At 39.9% G+C, this 16,126-nt stretch overlaps 1 protein-coding gene across 7 annotated transcripts in view; it reads left to right on the top strand.

Annotated features, from left to right (window-relative positions):
- Positions 1 to 16,126, top strand: part of PPP2R2C (protein phosphatase 2 regulatory subunit Bgamma) — a 210,212-nt gene that overhangs the window by 176,799 nt on the left and 17,287 nt on the right. For all 7 annotated transcript variants that reach the window (XM_065659662.1, XM_065659697.1, XM_065659687.1 and 4 more), the window contains 2 exons: positions 270 to 434; positions 15,265 to 15,434. In XM_065659662.1, coding sequence (XP_065515734.1) covers positions 270 to 434; positions 15,265 to 15,434 — 335 coding nt within the window. The remainder of the gene's footprint in view (positions 1 to 269; positions 435 to 15,264; positions 15,435 to 16,126) is intronic.

The following is a 16,126-nucleotide window of genomic DNA, read 5'->3' as shown; positions in this document are numbered from 1 at the left end:
GTATCCCCTGGAATACTGTTTCTTTGATGTCTTTCCACAGCATGGACAAATGTTGACCTAGTAATGGCATGTGCTGAGTAGTGGCTCTGTGAGTTTGGTGTAAATGGGACAGATACGGAAAATTAAAAACGCCCTACTGCCAAAAAAAGAGTGTATATTTATCTAAAAGCGTTAAATGCATGGACATTTACATGCTTCCTTCAAGGCACTCATTTACTAAGAGTGGTTTACATGCAAACTGCATTTTCCTTAATAAAACTTCCATTCAGACATTGTAGATATAAAGCCAGCCAATATGGAAGACCTGACGGAAGTGATTACAGCCTCTGAGTTCCATCCCCATCACTGCAATCTCTTTGTCTACAGCAGCAGCAAAGGATCCCTGAGACTCTGTGACATGAGGGCATCTGCTCTCTGTGACAAACATTCCAAACGTAAGTCCTTGCTTCATTGTGTCCCAGGTGTCATTAAACTCTTACTATTCACTGACAGCATGTAGATGTTTGCATACCCCAGTGTATTAACTTCTCAGTTGCAGGCACAGTTGAAAAGAAGACAGCAAAAGGAAGAAACTTTTGTCATCCATACAGATACCTATGAACTTGATAACAGTCATGTCTGTGACTATTCTGCCTGGTGGTTCTTATTGCAGGGATCAGAGAAGAACCCACAACACTCCAGCAAAAGAGAAATGATTAGTAGCAAATGAAATATGCATGGGGGAGGAGTATTTAAGTAGATGAGCATACTGTTTTGAATACAAAACTACTGTTCTGAATATGCATCAAGTAAATTTTGTCACTCAAACTGCCTTCAAAATATTGAAAACATTGTCAGGATTTAAAAATGTCAGGGTCCTTCCTAAAAGTTTAGCTCATCATTCCCTATATGTGACGGAGCTACCAATTCAAGACAGTTCATACCTGAGACCTACATAAGAACAAGGAAGCAAAACGTTAAAATGTGAGGCTGCCTTTGTTGTCAAAGTAAAGGATGAAGGAAAATGCATCTTGCTATCAGCTTTTTGTAGTCAAGGTGAGACAGAATATGGTTCTTCCGGGGCACTTTGCCTTCTGCAAGCAGCCTGTTTATTCCTGATCTTCTGAGAATGAAAATCAACAGACAGTGGCATTGTGTGGTGTGGCTGCTTCCTATGAGGAGCTGAGAATCCAATGAATGAACTGCTGTGGCTCTGCTTGAGCTGCCTTCAGGACTGGGACTTCCAGAACACTTCCATTATGTCTTCAGTTTCTTTTGCAATGTTGAAACACTGGGAAGGAAATTCAGGAGAAATTCTTTGTTTCTGAGGCACATAAAAGGTTTTATGTCATTGGTTCCTCCTTGAACCTTTTGAGGTAGGTGGTTCTTAGTAGTAGATGCAGGAGGGAAGGAAGAAAACATTTGAACATTTAAGTGAGACATAAGTGGTGCACAGATTTAGCACAGAAGGTGTTTTTTTAACTGAAGTAAATGTAGTGAAGAGCCTATGACTAGGCGTTTTGGCTGCAAGGAGAAGTGCACATGCTCCACCACTTAGGATGCAGTCTCCAATTATAGAAAATAACCTTTAAGGACAATCTCCTAAGCAAAGAAGTGTTTTGCCTTTGTTAACTGTATCCCCTTGTACTTGTAGGGGGAATTCAATACCATGAAGTGAAATGCAAGCATGACACAATCTGGCACATTTCTGTGAGGTATCCTGTCCCACTTAATTGTTTTGTTCCATAATACTTCCAATATCTTCCTTCTAATAGCCTCCATGCCCCTTTAATTCAGTGCCAAATGCCAATCATAACTTACTAAAACTATACAGTAACCCCAGATGAAAGAAGGACTTTTATGCCAGAAGGGAGTGCAAGGTCTAATGGTCATTGATTAAACCCCATTTTCCAGACCTGTGAGTTAGAAAATAGACATTTAATGTAGCATTGCTGCACTGAACTCAAGTCAAGCTCATGGGGAAGCTGAATGTGTGCAATACAAAATTGATACAGCAATAGTAGAACTTCCAGAACATTAAAATAGGCCCATGTACTGCTGATCGGAGTGGTTTGATTATAGTACTCAGAGGCAAGCAAAACTAATTATATAAAGCCCATAGCAACCTAAAAAGGACATATAAAAAAGCATTCCACAAAATCAAATATTTTCTTAATTGTCTTTCTTTACCTTCTCTTTACATCTGATTTCTCTTTACAGTTGCTTTACACATGGTGCATATGCATGATCAGTACCCTGCTCTCCTAGCTCAGCTCACCTTTCAACCTTTCTTCATCGACTTCACTTCTCAACCTAAACAGCCATAACTATAGTCACTGTAAACCCTCATGTTCTGCTACACATCTCTACTTTTTTAATTCAGTCTATTATCACTATGCTAGAATCATAGAATAGAATCATAGAATAGTTAGGGTTGGAAAGGACCTTAAGATCATCAAGTTCCAACCCCCCTGCCATGGGCAGGGACACCTCACACTAAACCATGTCGTCCAAGGCTCTGTCCAACCTGGCATTTAACATTAACAGGGATGGAGCATTCACAACCTGGGCAACCCATTCCAGTGCCTCACCACCCTTACAGTAAAGAACTTCTTCCTTATCTCTAACCTAAACTTCCCCTGTCTAAGTTTTAACCCCTGTCCTATCGCTACAGTCCCTGATGAAGAGTGCCTCCCCAGTGTCCTTGTAGGCCCCCTTCAGATACTGGAAGGCTGCTATGAGGTCTCCACGCAGCCTTCTCTTCTCCAGGCTGAACAGCCCCAACTTTCTCAGCCTGTCTTCATACGGGAGGTGCTCCAGTCCCCTGATCATCCTCGTGGCCCTCCTCTGGACTTGTTCCAGCAGTTCCATGTCCTTTTTATGTTGAGGACACCAGAACTGCACACAATACTCCAGGTGAGGTCTCACAAGAGCAGAGTAGAGGGGCAGGATCACCTCCTTCGACCTGCTGGTCACGCTCCTTTTGATGCAGCCCAGGATACGGTTGGCTTTCTGGGCTGCGAGCGCACGCTGAAGCCGGCTCATGCTCATTTTCTCATCAACCAACACCCCCAAGTCCTTCTCTGCAGGTCTGCTCTGAATCTCTTCTCTGCCCAACCTGTAGCTGTGCCTGGGATTGCCCCGATCCAGGTGTAGGACCTTGCACTTGGTAACAGTATCTGAATTTCAGATACTGTTCTGAGAGTGTAATGGATATACATATTTTTAGGGATAAGAGATCCAATGTAAAACTTGTTAAAAATATGTGGATGCTGAGCATATGTTATTGAACTTTTGGATTAATTCCTTTTTCAGTCCCTATGTTATCCAGATCTCCCATAGCTGGGCTAAACGCAGCTGCAGCTTTTGGGGAAAGGGCTGTCTGTACAAGACTAGAGATTGCCATGAATAATTACTGTGCCATACTGTATAAATAAATTACATACTAATATCTGTAGTGCCACTGGCACATGATGTTAATAAATTATGGTGTTCTTGAAGATTTCTGGTTTGCTAACCTCAGTGGCAAAATCTCTCTGTTCAGCATTAGTAACCACAACACTACAAGGTTTCCCTTTGCAAATCTTTCATGGCCCTGACATGGAAGAGACAAGAGACTTCTTCTGTATCACAGAATCACAGAATCACAGAATCCCAAGGGTTGGAAGGGACCTAAAAAGATCATCTAGTCCAACCCCCCTGCAAGACCAGGGTAACCTACAGTTTCTGTATCTTCTCAGTCTTTGTGCCTATGCTGAGATTTATTAGCAAGCTGCCAATTTGTGTGATGAGATGTAATGGAGACATCTGTACCTTAGAAAAATAATCTCAGACCACAAAATTTATACATAAGGCATTGAAAGAATATCAACAGCTGAGCTTTAAATGGTCATTGAGATACTGATAAGGTGTGATAAAATGTGTTGTTTTTCTAATAGACTACCTGTAACTGCTTCTTATAACACCTCTTTGATAGATCATGCAATGCTGGGAGAGCAATCAGGAGCAAAACATATGTGGCTGTTACAAAAGGATATCCAGGAAAGCCCAGTCTGTAACCACTGGGGAGATACATACATAATATGGTTCCATGTTATTATCAGACTTCACAAGTAGTGGGAGAGATCCATCAAAATATTCTGGAAAGGTGGTAAAGAAGAGATTAATGCCTGCCGTGGTTTAAACCGAGCCACACAGCTCGTTCACTCACTCCACCACCCCCCCCCCCCACACACACACACCTTTTCTCCCTCTTTCTTTCCTTCCCCCCCACCCCCAGGGATGGGGAGGAGAATCGAGAAGAATGCAACTCCCACGGATTGAGATAAGAATGGTTTAGTAACTAAGGTATAACACAAATCACTACTGCTACTGCTACCACCAATAATAATGATAAAGGAAATAACAAGGGAAGAGAATGCAACACCTCAGCACCAGCTGACCGATAACTTGACCCACCCCGACTGAGCACCGACCAATACCTCCTCCAACCCCACAGTCCTTAGCCCTTCCGGGTAACTCTCCATTACATCCTGGGCATGATGTGCTGTGGTATGGAATACCTCTTTGGCTAGCTTGGGTCGGGTGTCCTGTCTCTGCTTCCTCCCAGCTTCCCCTTTTCCCTGGCAGAGCATGAGGCTCAGAAAGTCCTTGGTCAGACTAAAACATTTGTGTTATCAGCTCTGTTCCCAGGCCGAAAGTCAAAACACAGCGCTGCACCAGCTACTAAGAAGGAGAAAAGTAACTGCTACTGCTGAACCCAGGACAATGCCCCTGCTTATTTAGGGTGTTAGAGGGATAGGAATACAAAAGAAGGTGTTCTTGCAGTCCATAGGGTTATAGGTAAAGATTTAAAGCAGATATGAAAGCCACACTCAAGCAGCAAGAAATAGGAAATTAATGTAAATAATATGGAAGCCTTCTTCTTAATAGTGTATGTAGCAAAACTACCAAGTCACCTTTGAGGTGTTATTCAGGCAACATGCATGGCAATGCAGTGTAGAAAGAAGGTAGTGTACAGGAAATCTGTGACAGCAGTGAAACAAGGGAAGCTAGCAGCTGCATGAAGTACCATTGTTAGAGCAGTTAGCTGGGAACATCCAAAACATAAAAGAACTACACCCCACCCCAAATTCTGTAAATTCTCATGCAAGAGATTCGGGTGACAAGGAAGACAAGGACAAAGATACTGTTATAGTAAAAGTGTTCTAAAAAATACTTACAGCAGTATGAAATGCAACAAATACTTGATAATTTGATTTTGATCTTTTCTTGCTAATATTATATTCAGAGCTCTTTATAAATGTGCATGAAGATAATATTCTTTCAAACAGCTTGTAAACTAAACACATACGTATAGCTGTTACAGCAAATCATCTAACACAGCAGTCAGCTAAGAAAAGCTGAGCTTGCACATGTCAGAAATAAAGGAAGAGCTTTTTCAGTAGTTCATCAGAATTATTGAATTCAGTCTTAAGTGATATGCAGAAGCTATATAGTTATGCAACATGGAAATTTAAGTCACTTGAGTATAACTACTATTGATATTCTGTGTAATAGCGTTAATACCTTAAAGTCCTTGCATGCTTCAGAAGTTGTAATCTATTTAAATGCTGTTATGTTGCTTTAAGGGTTTTTGCGTGTTCGTCTTAATATGTATTTGTAGACTAAACCCATATTTCTAATTATCCATTACCCATGTGCAAAATTTACAACAAAATACTCCAAGGAAGAAGGAGTTTCAAGCTGATTGCTCTGTGTGCTGTGGTTGTCTTTAAAATACGGACATTGGGATTACATAGTGCAGTTAAGCTCTGTCACCATTAGTTCAGGCTTTCCATCTTCCATACAGACTTCACAAGCTTCTGACACCTGGATCTGTAACAAGAGCCATTTAGAGCCCCCCTCCCTTTGACCAAAGAAGCGTTTGTAGATGACACTCAATCCTAACAGCCACCTTTTCTGGATGCTTATGAGATGACACTCAATCCTAACAGCCACCTTTTCAAAGCATCTCAGCTGGTGCCTTCCCAATACCATGGGATGGATAATTAATATCTTACAAGCATAAAATGGTCTTCAGAGCAATGCAAAGTGAATTTGAGGTTTAGTTTGTGACCCAAAGATGGTAATGGTGTCTTGTTTTCCTTGAGAGTCCTTTTCCACACTGGCATTTGAAATCCAGGCATGAAAGAAATACCAGCCTTCTCCAAGGGTAAATGCCTCTGTCCTGTCAGTCTGCTGTGTAACTCAATTTGGTTATCCAATGGTTTGGGGGTTCTTTTTTGAGATTACCTTTGATTTTAAACTTAAGAATTCAGAACTGTGGCAACAGCCACAGAAGTCAAGGATAATGTCCTTGGAACATTTTGAATTTTAAAAATTAAATTAATTATATTTACCAGTCATTTAAAGGAGGTTGGAATTTCAGAGACAAGGCAGCTTTCAGACCTCTGACTGAATATGGATTATCTTTCATTTGCAGCAGAGAACAAACAGATGCACAAAAAAAGCCTGTGACAGAATATCCCTGCTGGATTTGCTAATTGATATTGGCCTTTCCAAATGAATGATGCTTATTGTCTCTGGAAAAGAGACATCTTGTTTTCCTTCCATGTGAGCCTTACATCCAAAATACGCTTTTTATTTGTGCATCTGGTCTCCTGTCAGGTTATCATCTGAGAGGGAGACAGCCACTGTTCTCCCTTTGTGCGCTGAGAGGCCACTGTCAAAGTGATGTCCACTTCAGGCAAAATCTGCAAGGTTTCATGTGACAGAATGAAACTTATCTGAGCCTCTGTAATGTTTTTTCGCTGCGCTTTAGTAAAGGGTTGTTCTCCTTATCCTAATTCTGGATTTATTTTATAGGCATGCACTACAAAGGCAGATATTCATTGCTGATTTTATATCCCCAGTGAAAAAATGTGCCTGTATCCTGATAATTTTGTAATTATGACTGTCACTAAAGATCTGTTACTACAATTTCACACATGCTATACTAGATCCTGGAAGGGATTCTCCCCTGTGCAGGAATCCCATTGAAATTTGGTATAAGATTGGCTTTAGCATGAGCTCCAAAGCTTCCATTCTGCTCCGTTTGGATGAATGTGTAATAAAGACATTTAAAACATGACTAATGAAAATTCAGAGTGTTTCTACAGAAATGCAATCATGTCTGTATAATATTTCCTCCAGTTGTGCAAGATATGTTAAAATTAAATCAGAGGAAAAAAAAAAAAAAACCCACCCTGATTTACCTACTTCTAGCTATCAAATAGTAAAAGGAAAGAGAGAGGCCTGAAGCAATGGTAAATGATTTATGATTGAAGAGGTGTTTCATTAACCCCTCTCCACCAACCACACAGAGATAAAGCAAATAATTGCTGTAAGATTGCTTTAATTATTCAGTCTATTAAAATTCCTGTCTTGTTTGCTTAATATTTTAATAGTGACAAATGCCATTTTTCAGCATCTCATAAAGCCAACATTATTCTTTCAAAATCCTATTTCATAGGGGGAAAAAACCCCAATTGTCACTAACCTTGTATATGGAGATTGGAAAGACTTACACATGAATTTGGCTTTAGAGGAGTAGTAGTTTTATGTCCCATTAACTCCGTAAGATTGCTCGCAACACGTGGCATTAAACACGCACATAAGTCTTTGTGAGACTGAGGTTTAAAGAGGCTCGATCTTCTAGATTAGCTTTCATTTTTATTGCTTCCTTGCTCTCTTTAGCACCATCTCTCTCTATTAACAAACTCACTGGTAAAGTTACATTAATATAAGCTACTCTGTAGTGAAGCTCCCTCCCGGTGATCTTCAGCTATTGATCTGGCTCTGCCTTCCAGCGCTAATGCACCATCCCTTGTGGTTTGTGACAAGCTGCAGCAACTCGCTGCAGATGGCGAAACAGATTCTTAACTATTGATTTGAGGCCTCACTTTTAAAAGCCATACTCTCCAGGGGTATTGATGAGAAGCCTGGGTTTAATATTGGGTCACTGGATAAAGGAATGCTATATAGGACGTGGAATTTCAAGCCTTGTCATGTGGAGGTAGCTTCAGAAACTTGCTTTCACTCAGAGGATGAAAATGGCGTCGAAGTGGCCAGAACCTGAGTTATATAAAAACAAATGGAAAACTGAAATATAAAAACATTCTGCTTTTTCAGTTTAAAACATGGTCAACAACCACAGACTATGCTAATATAAAAAGTTAAATGATTGTGGTTAGATATTTATACTGAAGTATAAAATAATGTGTTAGAAAAAATCGTATTTTAGATTGCTTATGAAGGTGGACTCAAAAATTCCCACACGTGTATATAACCATATTAAACAGAGTGGACCATGAAGGCAAGATTGTCATATTTGTGGAACATTCTGATTTTGAAAGAGAATTTCTGAAGAAGGTGAATATATGAGTTGATTGCCTTAATGCCAAACAATAAATCATTCAGAGATAGTGAAATACTGAGTGATATTGGTAAATCAAACTGTTATCATAAACCATGAAGCTTTAAAAGGTATAAAGAGACTATGAATTTAAAAAGGAGCTTTGCAGTTGGTTTTGATTCACTTAGAATCTGCTCAGGTACTCTTTTGTATGATATCTTTTTTTTTTTTATTATTAAAAATGCATAATAATGACTATACCTGCATTGAGCAGAGGTCCTTCTAGCCCTGTATTCTGGCTCTGATGAGGCAATAGAAACATCAACAGGAAATGTTTGACTGTACTTTGCATTTGGAAACTGGGGACTTTAGTGAAAGTGAACTTACTGCATTTAACAATACTCAAATGGATATTTGGGTCTGAGGCCTGATTTTTGTTTTGTTTTCCTTAAAATTGTGCAGTTACTTTTAAACCTGTGTACAACTTTTACTGTTCACAGTATCTTTCAGTAAAGTCTTTAGTAGCTTAGGTGCGCTATGAGGGTATCTGCTCTGCACTTACCCTTTCCTAGCTTCACTTGATGACCCCTACTTGTTGATTGGAAGAGACAGTGTACAAAGTGAGCTGTCATTCCTTATTCATCCATTCCATGCCACTCTTAATTACAAACCGCTCAGTCTTTCCTAGGCTGAGGAGTCCCAGTCTATTTAGTCATTCGCTGCATGGAAGTAACTTGATACTTCTGGTCATTGCTATTGCCCACTTTTTTGTTATCTTGAGATCTCTAACACAGTAGAGATAAGACCAAAGTACACATAGCTAAAGATGTGAGCATATATTGAATTAAATGACTGTCATGGTTTAAACCGAGCCCCACAGCTCGTTCACTCACTCCCACCCGCTTTCTCCCTCTTTCTTTCCTTCCCCCTCCTCCCCCCCCCCCCCCAGCTCCCGGAGGGATGGGGAGGAGAATCGAGAGAATGTAACTCCCACAGGCTGAGATAAGAACAGCCCAGTAACTAAGGTATAACACAAACCACTGCTGCTACCACCAATGATAATAATGATAAGAGAAAATAACAAGAGAAGAGAATACAATACCACCACCGAACAAGTTCGACCCCCCACAAAGAGAGCCCATGCCCTTATGGGTATCTCCCAGTTACCTCCCTGGGCATGACGTACTGTGGTATGGAATACCTCTTTGGCTAGCTTGGGTCGGGTGTCCTGTCTCTGCTTCTTCCCGGCCTCCCCTCTTCCCTGGCAGAGCATGAAGCTCAGAAAGTCCTTGGTCAGAGTAAACATTACTGAGCAACAACTAAAAACTTCGGTGTTATCAGCGCTGTTCCCAGGCCGAAAGTCAAAACACAGTGCTGCACCAGCTGCTAAGAAGGAGAAAACTGACTGCTACTGCTGAACCCAGGACAATGACATAGAAAAATTAATGCATTCTGTGTTGAAGCATGTGTCATGGACTTAAAATAAATGGATGTGATTAGTATTTTAAAATAACTTCAATGAATTTAGCTTATGGGGTTTTTATACTAAACTTTATGAAATATATGCGGTAGAGCAAACCACAACTGTCCTGGGGAGTGGTGCTAATTTGTCATCTAAACACATTAGAGTATAATGAAAACACTTATAAGATTTTTAGCTTAGGATCATGTTTGTGAGAAACATTTAATTAGTATAACCGCGTATTCCAGAAAACAAAAGAATGTTTAAAAAGTATTTGTCGGCTATCAGGAGAGCATATTTGTTCTTCTTCCTTTTGCATGTTGCTGTGTTAGTCTGTAAAGATGGGTAAAATTCCATACATTTCAAAGTACCATTATCCAGTACATTTTAATCAGGTACTACAGCCATTTTCGTGTGGGATTTGAAATGGAAGTGACTTAATTTAGATTATGAATTGTTTGGTTTGAGACTGCATCTGTTTTCTATGTTTATGGAGCTTAAAGGCCACTGAGAGACTACTTGGTCCAGTATTTCCAGGTCCAGTTGAAATAACACCTATTGTTCGTGTGCCTGTGTAACCCAGAGGTTGTCTGTACAAGTCCTAAATTCAGCCTAACTACAGACTGTCTTTGGAGGAGGGCAGAGAGTTATTTCATGGTGCAGGTTTTCCAAGAACTTCAATCTAAGTAACAATGCTTAAATGCTCTAAAATGCAGAAGTTTTCAGGATGGAATGCAAACTACAAACAATATCCTCTAGGAAAAAAGCTTCAGTAACTTATTATTTGTTCATAAGTAGAAAGTAAATAGTGTTGTTTTTCTGCTATAGGGAAGGACTTTTTATAGCTGCTTATAATTTTATGCTGTGAATGATGGGATTTCTTACCAAATCTGTGGAGCTGATAAGCTTTCATCTTCCAAGTTTTCCCTGGTTTTGTTTTTGTTTACCCTCAGATAATCACATAATCTGCAATATATGTCAGCATGATTCTTCTTTACTTTTCTTTTTGAATATATTTGGCTTTGTAATGGCAGAAAGTTGGTTTTATCCATGGTTCTACTGTTCGTTGGCAGTAAGAGAAATTTTAATGGTTCATATCTTTATGCCTTAAGGAGTACACAGCTTTATCATTGAGGCTCTTCTCCCTTACTAGTTCTCTCTTTCTCTTTGTTTTGTTTACTGGCATTTCACAGTAAACACTTGCAGTTATCATCAAGTGCTCAGGCCATGATGACAGCATTTTGCCAAAGCTTATACTCTATGTTCCTCTCTTTTAAAAGCAATGGAAGATTTGTTTAACTGAATATAGTTGACATTTCTTTTATCCCATCACATTCAGCTTGAAAATAAAAAGTAGCTCCAGATAAACTTCCATTATATTAGATAGGCAATTTTTTTAAACACTGCCCCATATTATCTCAGATACTGTTATTGGTTTCCCTTTAAATAATTCATTCTTCTTTGTGTATTTAAAAGCATTATTCCTATTTGTATATTGGAACCATCTGCCTTGTAATAGTGCTGTGAGTGCTGGTGTGTTTATTTCATCCAGGCAAAAGGTGGAAATAAGAGGAAAAGGAAGAGGTGGAAGGAATGTTGAAAATTCAGCCAAGGCATTAACTGGGGACCTACAGTATAATGTAGAGAATTACGTATACTTCTTGTTGCAATGGCTTTGGAAGGAATACAGTTTTGTACGCTACATTAGACTGTGACACTGCACCCACCATATGAGACATTTTTAGCATTATTATCAGTTTTTTTAAGTTCACATATGCCAGAATTTGTAGCCTGCAGTGATTAAAGCTCTGCTCAGCAAACTCCAGATGAATTTTCAGTGGTGTTGAAGTCTGGAGAATAGCAATGACTCCATCAAAAATGTGCATCTTTGGAAACAGGACAAACAAAGAGAAAAACCTTTTATGAGAACGTGGGGTTTTATGTTTTCTGAGGCTGAGTTATTTTTGGCTATTGTTGGGATAATGGTAGTTTGATATCCCTCTTTCCCAATTGCATATTAGGGGAAAATGGAATATTGTACTGCAGTGAAAGGTAGCTGGTGAAGCTGAAGAGGAAGGTACTATCAGTGACTACCTGGTCTCTCTTCAGGCCTTTATAGTGGGATTTCGAAGTATCACATTTTTTGCAATTAATGTAAAACTAAAAAAAGGAGATGTGTAAGAAAAGTTACATTCGCATGCGTACCAGTAACTTTTGTCAGCCATTAGTTCTTGTTGAGAATTGAACTTGAAGATTAGTTTGTTGTTTGGGTTTTTTTCATTGGATATGTCTTGTCCAAAAGATATAGCTTTCAAGTTTGTGGAATCAGTCCCATATCAAAATAAATGGGAAGTTGCAGTGGCAGCACCCAGAGTGCAACATCATAAGCTTGATGAGAGCCCTAAGCAGACTTCCCAGCTTACCCATGTATCTGTCAGTGGAGTAAGGGGCAGGATTGGTGTCTTCCTTGGGGGCTGCTCTCCAGCACTGGCTTTACTCAGAGATATGATCAGCTCTCTCCGTAATCCCCGTGATATTTCTCTATTCCACAGTCCTGTCATGAGGGTCATATTTAAGTCTGAGCAGTGTCATGTTAAAGCTCAGCACACCACACCATCTGTGATTCCTATGTTCATTAGTCTGCAACCAGACAGGTAGCTTAGTGTCTTTCATGTAATTAGCACAGTGAAGGTCATCAAGAACAATATTAATGAAAGTTAAATACCCTTTTTCATGGCAAGAGTTAGTTATTAAGAAGGTTAATAAAAATATTCAAAGAGTATAATAGAATTTGTAATCAAATCTCAGTAAAGTTCCGATTCCAGGTCCTGGTCTAATGAGATTTATTTAGGTACAGAAAAGTATGCTACATTTGAAGGTTGGTGTTTCAGATGCAGATTGCCCCCTGGAATAAAAGCGGCTTCCGAAAGATAAGTCTTAACTGTAGTGAACAGAAAGTGTATTTCCAGTGCAGGCTGGTAAGCCTGGCTTTGCAAACAGTGGGCAAGCACCATGTTTTCTTCCATCAGCTTGAGGAAGCCAGGATTGAATTTAGATTGCTTGCCTGAGCTGAAGTCCAAGTTATATGGCTGTCACTGCTGTTCTGTCTCCAATTACTCAACTTGCAGTAGCCAAATTGAATGAAGATTATGCTTTTTTGCAGTGTATGCATAACCTTACATCAATTCTAAACCAGAAATAGCCAAGAGCCAAGAACACTGTATCTCGTTTACTGAGGCCAGTGCCTTGTTCTGGTTGCTCAGGCATCTGCTGCTGCTTGCTAAGCTTCCTCTGTAACATTGGAAGCTGCTGTTTAATTTCCTATAACAATTTTCTTGGCTTAGTTATGCTGACTATAGGAACTATCTGCAAAGAATTGCTGCTACTAAAATTTCTACTATCTTTCTTTCTGTAATGATACAAGGCTTTCATGCCTGCATTAGTTTCTGCAGTTAATTAATCTAAGTCTTTCTAATACTTACTGTGGTAAGAATAGAAAAGCAATAAACAGTGCAGATAAATGATGAAATGGTTTAATCTCATGAATTAATAAAATACAGAGTATCCAGGTACAAATATTGCTCTTAATCAGTTGGACGAGACACGAGACACAAGAAAATATATCTCAGCTATAAATGAAAGGTGTAGTTCAGTTAGTGTTTAGTTAGGGTTTTTTTTCTTTCCTGGTTTTAATAGCAACTTCACATCGTAATTAGGAGGATTAAATTCCTGCCAGCCAAGTACAGAGTTTGGACAGATTAAAGGGAAAAGGTATGAGAAACGCTAATTGCTTTGTGCTCGTCAGGCTTCTATTGAAAACCTGACAGGATAATTACAAAATACCTGCTTTGCACAATGTCTAGGCAAATTTTTACAGAGCTATTTAAAGTTGTTCGTTTACAGCTTGTCTGAAAAGAAGTTTTCTCCCCCTTTTTGAAGTAGTTCGCTACCATGTTGGTGTGTGGTACATGTTCAAATATAGACCTCATTCTCATGTGCACGCCTGGCTGCGTTCCACTGCCCACCCCCAAACAAAATTGCCCATCATTTTTTGCATTACCCCACATATTTCGCCCACATGTTCACCCCTAACTTTCAGCAGAACATTATTTCACCTGATGAAAACTGTAACCTTGCTGCTTTCAACAGCCTGAATCATAGTCATAGATAAATTAGCTGAGAGAGAAATGTTCCATTGGACTACAAAAAACCCTCTGGTTTGACTGACAGTAAGAAGTTTTTCTACTTTCAGCATGTTTTCGCGTCTCATCGCATGGCTTTTCTTCACCTGCTTTTGAGACTTGAAAATGACACTCCAAATCGCCAATTTTCAAATAATATTCTAGACGCAGCTGCCAAAACCCCACTGATTTTGGTGAGAATTGAAACATCCTGAAAGCCTGACTTCAATAGAAGGTTTACCTTAGAGATCATTTGGATCACATGGCCACAGATACCTGCAGAAAGACAACAGACTTGCTGTAGGCATCTGGTAGGCAGGGTTAGAGTTAGTGCAGGCATTTTGGGGAAGACCAAAATGGAAGACCATGGAGAGACCTTGGTGGACCTGAAGCAGAGCCCACTAGTACCAGTTGTTTCAAGTTCCTCCAATTCAGTGTAAGTCATCCAGTATCACTATTGTGTACAGTTGAGCAGGAGTGACCACCTCCTAGCTGCAGGAGCTGGATTTCCCGGTATAGAAATACTGTACGCAATATTTTGTGATCCTTGTTGGATTCTGCAGTGCACAGAACAGCTAACCAGCATGTACAGTGAGGTTAGTTATTTCCAGAACTGCCAGCAATTGCACATCAACTGAGTAGTCCGTGTATGCAAATGGTAAATCACTGTCTATTTTCTGCTCACCTCTCAGGAAGAGGTAATTGCAGTTTGCAATTGCTTTTCAAAATTGTTGTGTTTAGTCTCGGATGTCTTGAGACATGACCGGTGAGCAGCCTGCAGACTGGCCAGCTGGCTCTGGCAACTAGGGCAGGCTTTGAGTAACCACCCTTCCTGGGGATGCCAACCCTATTGTGAGACCACATGTACACCTTTCGTGTGGCAGGGACACCTGCATTTTGGTTAAGACAGGGAAGAAGGTGTGCGAACCCCAGAAAGGATGACCATAGGTGAGCTGCCTTGCTATAGATAGCTGTGGTCAACTAATTGCTGTTATTAACACCATTTCCCAAAGTGATGCTTTGTACCCCTAGCTATACGGTTAATTATAATACTTAAAGCTTACAGTTTGTATTTTTATATAAAGGATAAATTAAGTGCATATGTCTATATGGAATATAGGTCATTCTGTATCATGTTCCTTGGTACATTGAACTATATGTTTCAGAGGAAATGCACAGTTCGGTTGTACAAGAGAGCAATTTTTGATAGAATTCTAATTTCTCTCTTGCTTCTTTTTTTTCAACAGTTTATGAAGAACCAGAAGACCCCAGTAACAGATCATTCTTTTCAGAAATAATCTCTTCAGTGTCAGATGTCAAATTCAGTCACAGTGGTAGATACATGCTAACGAGAGATTACCTCACTGTCAAAGTTTGGGATCTGAACATGGAAACGAAGCCTGTAGAAACATACCAGGTAGGTATCTCCTGCATCTTGAAATGCAGCAATATAAAAGCAGGTCACTATTCAAAAACACAGTATTTTCCTGGGATGTTTAGGAATGCCTTTCTAAACTTCTCATTGCTTGGTCTGAGAAGCAATAGCTAAGAGAGCTGTGGTTAAAATCCTCACAGTGGCATCGCTGTAGTTGGAAAAGGGTAATTTCAGTATTAGCAAGGAAGTGTATGGGCTGGGGAGCCAGAGTAGCACTCACTGTGGATCGGGTTCATGAAGATAATGATGCTTCTAATAAGGGAAATCGTCTCTTCCCTTTGGCATCTGTTTTCAAATGATGTATTTCACTATTAACATTTAAAAGTAACTGAGGAAAGGATTTTGTGTGTTCTTAGCATTCAGCTCCCGCTGGGACTGCTGAGAGTTTACACCTTTGTCATTTCAGAACTTCATTTAGAAACTTCATCTGTGCATTTCTCCCTTGTGCCTAGTTCTAGAAGCAATCAGTGCTCAGCCCTGACATCACCACTGACACAGCAGTTCCTGAATGCCAGACAGACGCATCTGGTTGCCTGAATTCATTGTGATATTATCCAGACAAAATGCCAGTGGCTCCAGCCAGCGCTGAGCTTGTACTCTGACATCTGTTCTGTTTGGCAATATAAGGCTGTGCTTGCATTTTTTAACTCTGCTTTGAAGAAGGAAAACATATC

Source organism: Lathamus discolor, chromosome 1, assembly GCF_037157495.1.
Source record: "Lathamus discolor isolate bLatDis1 chromosome 1, bLatDis1.hap1, whole genome shotgun sequence".
NCBI lineage: Eukaryota > Metazoa > Chordata > Aves > Psittaciformes > Psittacidae > Lathamus > Lathamus discolor.
Note: the sequence above shows the minus strand (reverse complement) of the source record. Positions and strands in the feature narration are given on the sequence as shown.